The following is a 6771-nucleotide window of genomic DNA, read 5'->3' as shown; positions in this document are numbered from 1 at the left end:
TAGTTGGTTAAACAATTGGACTAATCTTCTCCGGATTTCTCTAAATAATTTGCACGCGATCTTTATCAGCGGCTGTTCGCAGAGACAAAAGCGATATATAGAGGAGAATTTCTATCGAATGCAACCGGTCGGCGTTTACTCTCCATCTCTACATCTTTTTATTCCACACGAACGATGCACACACTTGGACAATTGGACGATTTCCTCTGTCGTGTCCATACGTTTCACTGGTCCATTAAGAGTGGAGCGGGTGTCCAAGGGGCTCGTCAAACATCGTCCATTTCAGAGGCAGGGCTGAAAAATCGCGAGGCGAGGAAGTCCCCGGTACCCGACGAAAGTCGATTATTCCGCCGGTGATTCGGGCGTTGATTTTTTTTTCCTCTCCTCTCTTCTGCTGCTGACTCAATTATTCGTCGCGATTCTTTAGGCAAACATTAGTTAGCACCGTGTGTGCGCGCGAGAGCACGGATTGCCTCCGATCGGTTTGGTTCGGTTCATGCGGCGACCCTTCATGGTTGCTTGGTTCCGTTGTCTACTCGTCAACGAACGTAGCCCCATCGGCTACGGGGTGTTAACGCGGTTCTCATTTTTATCCTGGCTAATTCACTCTGACTTGCGGAATCAGATCGACCTGTGTACGTGTTTCTATCGTCAAAAACTATTCGAATTGTTCTACTTCTTCCTCTTATCGATCGTATTTTGAATTTTTCAATGTTATTTGCGGGGTCATTTTAACGCGTAGCAAAATTTTAAGAAGGAATTGGGTATAAATGTGTGTACTTTCAACTACAGTAGAGCGTCAGTTATCCGAACCAATTGGGACTGAGGTGGTTCGGAAAATCGAATTGTTCGGATAATGAAACAGTTCAGTTAATGAAACATACGCATGTACTTACCCAGTTTACAACTGTAGGAATGAAGCTTAAAGTTACTTATTGATGGAAATATTTCAAAAAAATGCTTCGAAGTAATAATATGCATTTATTAACACTAACCGTACCATGGCCCGGTCAAATGACCGGATTTAAAATTTCAATTTAAAACCACACGCCTGTTTTTCCCCTGTATTTTCTTCAAAATAAAAATATGTAATTTTTTTTTTATTATTATTATCTAAAGGCTGTTTCCTATATTAAATTGACAACCACCTGCATTCCTTTCGGAAGAAATATGATTATTTCGTAACCGGTCATTTGTCGGGATAAGTGTCGGTACGGTTAGTTTAAGAAAGTTTATATTTTACTCATCAATCGGCACCTACTGTGTAAAATAGGTGTATCTCCTAATCCGAGCCGCCTGACTTTATCGCTGTTGAGTCGAAACGATTCGTCGTACGAGGGTTAATTAATACGAAAAGGTATTCCTACAGAATCGAGAGGAATTCAAATGTTATCGTCTTCTCTCCCTTTCTCCGTCAGAGAAAACATCGATCCCCGAAAAACGGACAGCCGGGAACGAATCGGAGCGAAAAGCTGGTCACTTTTTAATATTCATGCTATTTTCCCGAGGCATTCGTTATCAGAGCCGATAACTCGAGCCGGTCGGTTTTTCCATCACCAGGAAATTCCGATGGTTTTCTTCATCGTGGGACACGTGTCAAGAATTACATGCCCTCCCTGCCTCTTCTCCTCTCCTATACCTTGCTAGAGGATTGAGTTATACCGTGTCACCGAGATTAACTGTCCTCGACTTTCATTGGCACACGGAGGGCTTGACAAACGTATCCGGCAACGATCGAACGCGAAAACGAAAACAAAACTGTACGCAACATGGATAGAAAGGGGTGGAAAAAAAAGGACGAGAAATAAAAGAATATAAAACAAACACACACACATGGTCGAGTCCCTTGTCCTAGGTTATGTTTCACAGTGACGTACTGGCGGCAATGGAGGCTTCGCCTATCGTAACACGATATCCGGTTGGAAACGTCGAATTTGAAGCATTCGTCGTCGCGTTGTGCCACACGGAAATCACCGTTGCCCCAAATTTCACGACGTTGACTTTTTTCACCCTTCGAACGCGTTTTGAATGATCACTCTCGACGAGAAATGTTTGGAGAGAAATAGAAAAAAAGGAGATGTATATTTTGTGAACGTTAGAACACAGATAGAGGATCAATCGTGGTTTTTTTTTTCATTAGATGAAAATCTAAGGTGAATGAGAAACACTGGCGTGTTTCGCTGGTCTATCGCTACTAATACAGATCTCACGCGCTCCCCTCAATATAAACCATTCTTCTACCCTTGTGCCTGCCGTATGGGAACCCATACGTGCAGGAACTGCCATTCAGATTTAAATCGCGGCGGAAAAAAATATGGATTCCCCTTGCAACGGCACGAAACTCTCTCTTTCAATGCGGCACAAGACGGATATATCATTGTATCGAGACACGTTTCGAAGATGGTAAAAGATCCTTTACCCCATGGAACACAGACCACACCGTCCTTTCGATTTTCGATGGTTTCCTAGTGAGAGAAAAATTTTGGTTTGTTAAAGGGTTTTTCGAGAGGAGGAAGGAAAGAATATTAGACCTCTGGCTTATAAATAATATCAATATCTCTCTCTGTCTTTTAATCTCTCTTTGAAACACTCGTACACAATCATTCACTCTACAATTATTGTCCACGAACTATCTACACGTATATACAAACTCCCTATGTACAACAATCACGCGAATATACACAGTGTTAAGGTATTACGTGATCGAAAGTGACCAGCCATTCGATCCATCACCAAAAACATCCTTCGTAAAACCGAAGATGCGCTTCTCTAAACCACCCCGTTTATCCACTTGGTTCGTGTTAACAAGATAACCGAGAAGAAGTAAAAAAAAAAAGAAAAGAAGAAGAAACAGTGGAAGAAAAATATCAGCTCTCTGCCACGAGAAATCTGAATTAACGTCGGTCAAACTCGCATCGTCGACGACGACGACGTCTCTAAGTAAATCACTAGCCTTCCAGCGGGAACAATTTCCACGTTTCACCACGTCTCGATCTTAGTAAGGCCTCCATACCGGTTTGGCCGGAGGTGGCGTGGAGATTTTCGTAGGTGACGGACTCCTCTTCGGCGACAAAGACCTCGAGATGAGAGCTGTTGGCGCCTTCAGTTCGTTTCTACCACCTTCTGGATGCTTCTTCGTGGCTGGCCTCTCCGGTGACGACGAGGAGGCGGTGATAACGGACGACGCGGGTGGCAGGGTGTTCAATCTGATTGGCACGAACGCGCTGCGAATTTCTTCGGGGGCTGATTCGCTTCCGGACTCGCTCGGACTCTTCGGCGGTGTTCTCGACGGGCTGTTGGGTATTGTCGCCGGTGTGGTGGTGCTGCTGGTCGTTTTCGGTGGCAGTGTCGCGTATTCCGCTGGATATTTCACCGGATCGAATGTGTACGACGGTAGAACAGTGGGTGGAAAGGTTGGCGGGAACAGATCTGTCGTTGGCATTGGTATGATTCCTGAACAGAGAGATAGAGAGAAAAATGTAAGAAACGAAAAAAAAGTTGGAGAAAATTCGAAGATGCGCGGTGACTGCGTGTAGTGGGCGAAAAAGGGGAGGTTTAAGGAGCATTGTTGTTGCGTAGCTGGGGGTCTCGTAGGGGTCCTATGTGGGAAAAAGGGAGCACCGTGGGCTCACCCCTCGGTCCAGCTACGGGGGTATGAATCATCGGCAGGCGTCGCGGACGAGATCGATAACGCGGACTCTCGTTCTCTCTGCGAACGCGTGTGTCCTCTTTCGAGGCTTTTTTCTTCGTCGTGCATTGTTGGTGTTTGATTGATTGCGCGTTGGGGGAGGGATGAAGGGCTCTGATGGAGCGATTAGGGAGAGCTCGTGCTTGCTGGGATGTTTCGAGACGAGTTAACAGGCGTTTCGAAATATCTGTCTTCTCTCTTCTTTTTTCTTAATTAACTAGACCGTTAATTGATTATCGCTCGGCGAAATTATCGGAGGAGTGTTCGCGATAGAATTAACAGTATTCCGTCTACGGATCAAAGAACATTCGAGACTCGAATTGGATACTAACGAAGGTGTTAATTCGCCTCTGGAGTTTCTCACGCGAAAACGCATCTAATCAACAAGTTAATTAATCTTACCTTTGACGAAGGCCGGATGAGGCAAGTGCCACGCCGCGTGTCCCAGGTAGGCGACATCCACCCAGGGATGATTCAACAGCCCCAACTCAGGGAATCCATGTCCGTAGTGATAATCTGCAAGCAAAACCGAAAACACACTGGTTAGATTGAAATCTTCGAGAATAGCCTGGTGTAGGTGTATAACATTGGTGCCTAGCAGCGATTCCTTCGACTCTATAAATAACGCCTCCACACACGATCCATCGAAGTTTCCTCGATAAAACCGTGGGGGGAGAGAGAGAGAGAGAGAGAGAGAGACCTTGGCGAACTTTCTTCCCTAATTCGCTCGTGTCTAATAAAGTTTCCGATGAAATAATAATAAAATTGAAGGAAGGAGAGAAAAAGAGGAATCTACAAGACTAAACTGTACGCTGTACTCGTGTGTCGAAGCTAACGAACTGACAGAGAGTAGCCAGACGATGGCTGAAGATGAAAAGAGGAGTCTCGTTCAAGGCCCGTAAAACATGGATTAACGACGCTCACTCTGTTTACACGATCGCCACGTTATGGTCGCTGGTTGCGTGCCACATGCTACCGCCATATGCGGCGCGATAAACAAACGCGTAAAACGCGGCTCCTTTGCAGACAGTTTCTGCCTCCCGCGGCGTTCTCCTCCGGCTCTCTTTTATTCAACGCCGCCCACCCGATAAACAGACGGAATGCTCGTGTATTTAGTGTTTGATCGACGTATCGTACGTTCGTATCCGAGGACAGAAGGGAAAAAATAAGCATGTTGGATAGTTGAAGGATAGTATTTAGTGTTTGATCGACGTATCGTACGTTCGTATCCGAGGACAGAAGGGAAAAAATAAGCACGTTGGATAGTTGAAGGATAATGATGATGATGATGATGATGATGATGATGATGACGAGTTAGGAGGAGACAGGATCGTGTCGTGGCTTGAACGGATGCCAAGAGGCTCGTTTTAACGTAGGCACAGACGAGGTTTTCACGTGTTTGACCATGTGTGGTGGGTGCGCGCGCGCACAGAGCCACCCTTATGCACACGTGCACGTTGGAAACCAGTGCGAGAGTCTCCGCGAGACCGCCGCGGTTTGAGGTCCACCGGATTATTAAACGCCTACGAGGATACCCGACACCCGTTTGCGGATTCTGCGCTGGCCACGCTCAGAAGCCACAGTTTTCCCGTTGAATTTTCAGTGGGAAGTTCTCGAACCACGTCCAGAGGAATTCTTTCGCGAGACGTTTTTTCCCCTCCCGATGAATTTCTATGGGAACGTTTGACATTTCACGAGGAGAGCGAGAAGATTAAAACGGTAGAAGAGATGAAGCGTGATTTTTTTAAAAGGCATTTGCAACATGTTGAAAAATTTGTTCGAGTCGAAGGAATCTGACAGATGCTGGATGTTCGTGGTAGTTTGTGATGAACTTACTCGACTTGGACCTTGGTTCCCTCGGTCCGTCCACGGTCACTTTGATCGCCTTGGTATAGGTAGCCACCTGGAATGGTACCGTGCTGATCTGGATGGTCAGGGAGAACGATTTTCCTGTAACCAAGAAAAAATCCCATTGATTACTCGTTTGGTGTTGTTTTTTTCAAGAACCTCTCTGTAGGTTCTCCCTCGGACTCGGTGAGTTGTGATTGAAAGAAATAGGATTGTTCCGAGACACCAACCTCTTCCACTGCGACCGACGAATCTGAGATCGTTGAACTTGGCCACTTGGCTCTTCATCACCGCGGTGCAATTCCTCAATTCCCCGCAGCAATTCTCGTCGTTGCCCGCTCTGATGGTGACCAAAGTTCCGTCGGTGACGTCATCGAGGGCGACGACCTTGAAGGCCACGGGCAACGACTTGTTCGACCTCCAATGGGATGGCAGTGGGCTGCAGAGGATGGCGGGACTTCCGGTTCTCACCAGATCACCGTAAGAAGCCTGCAGCGTTTCGTGAATCGCGTTGAAGTTGTCCATTCCCAATGGTCCTTCCGGTAAATGCATTTTTCCACCGTTAGAACCTGTGCTATTGGTCGAACCACAGAGTCCAACTGTATCTCTCTCTCTCTCTATATATATATATATATATATATGTGTGTGTGTGTGTGTGTGTGTGTATATATATATATACAATGTAATCCAAGTATCCTCCTTCTTCACACGAAGTTCGTCGAAACACTCTGAGCGTATCTCTATCAACACTCTGAACAAACACTTGTTCCAACGAATAAAATCAAACACCGGGGAGGTTCTTCACCGAGGAAGTCTCTCTCTGCGAAACGGAACTGTTTTCTTCTTCTTCTCGTTGCACACTGCGTGTGGATCCAAGGATGAACAGGTGTTGAAGGGGAGAGAGAAAAAAAACTGATACGATATGTCTCCGAGAGGTTGAAAAAAAATTGTACGCCGAACCGACGCGCACTCGATGCCGGCTGAGCGGATTCTAGTTTTTCGCGGCCGCAGCCGCAGCTATTTAGAGGGGATTTTTCTCCCCTCCAATTTTTCCGGAGCCCCACCCAGGCCAAGCGCGTCGACCAATGAGGACGGCGGTCGTGTTGTGGCCTCCGCGGCTCGCCGCCTTCGCCCCTAACCAGGCTTAGGGGGTGCCTTGCGAAAGGGGCTGCCAGCCTGCCGGCTCTCTTCCCAAGGGTGGCTTGTGCCTCCGCTTCTTCCTTACCGTTTCCGAT

At 46.6% G+C, this 6771-nt stretch overlaps 1 protein-coding gene across 1 annotated transcript; it reads right to left on the bottom strand.

The window, feature by feature from the left end:
* Nucleotides 1-2995: 2995 nt before the first annotated feature.
* Nucleotides 2996-6088, bottom strand: LOC108579670 (segmentation protein Runt-like). The gene is made up of 4 exons (XM_017943256.1): nucleotides 5767-6088; nucleotides 5525-5638; nucleotides 4091-4204; nucleotides 2996-3453 (listed from the first exon to the last, which is right to left on the bottom strand). Exons 1-4 carry the CDS (start codon nucleotides 6086-6088, stop codon nucleotides 2996-2998), a joined length of 1008 nt encoding a protein of 335 aa, XP_017798745.1.
* Nucleotides 6089-6771: the final 683 nt, after the last annotated feature.

The sequence above is a fragment of the Habropoda laboriosa genome, unplaced genomic scaffold (assembly GCF_001263275.1).
Source record: "Habropoda laboriosa isolate 0110345459 unplaced genomic scaffold, ASM126327v1 scaffold33, whole genome shotgun sequence".
Classification (NCBI taxonomy): Eukaryota; Metazoa; Arthropoda; class Insecta; order Hymenoptera; family Apidae; genus Habropoda; species Habropoda laboriosa.
The sequence above is the reverse complement of the archived record's forward strand: the minus strand, read 5'-3'. Positions and strand labels throughout refer to the sequence as shown.

Bases quoted from the DNA above. Each gene is read 5' to 3' on its own strand.
- LOC108579670 (XM_017943256.1), bottom strand. From the start codon at position 6,088: ATGCATTTACCGGAAGGACCATTGGGAATGGACAACTTCAACGCGATT. The intron at 5,639-5,766 runs GTTGGTGTCTCG...TCTTGGTTACAG, and splicing joins CGTCGGTCGCAGTGGAAGAG to GAAAATCGTTCTCCCTGACC. The intron at 3,454-4,090 runs GTAAGATTAATT...CTCTCTGTTCAG, and splicing joins TCATCCGGCCTTCGTCAAAG to GAATCATACCAATGCCAACG.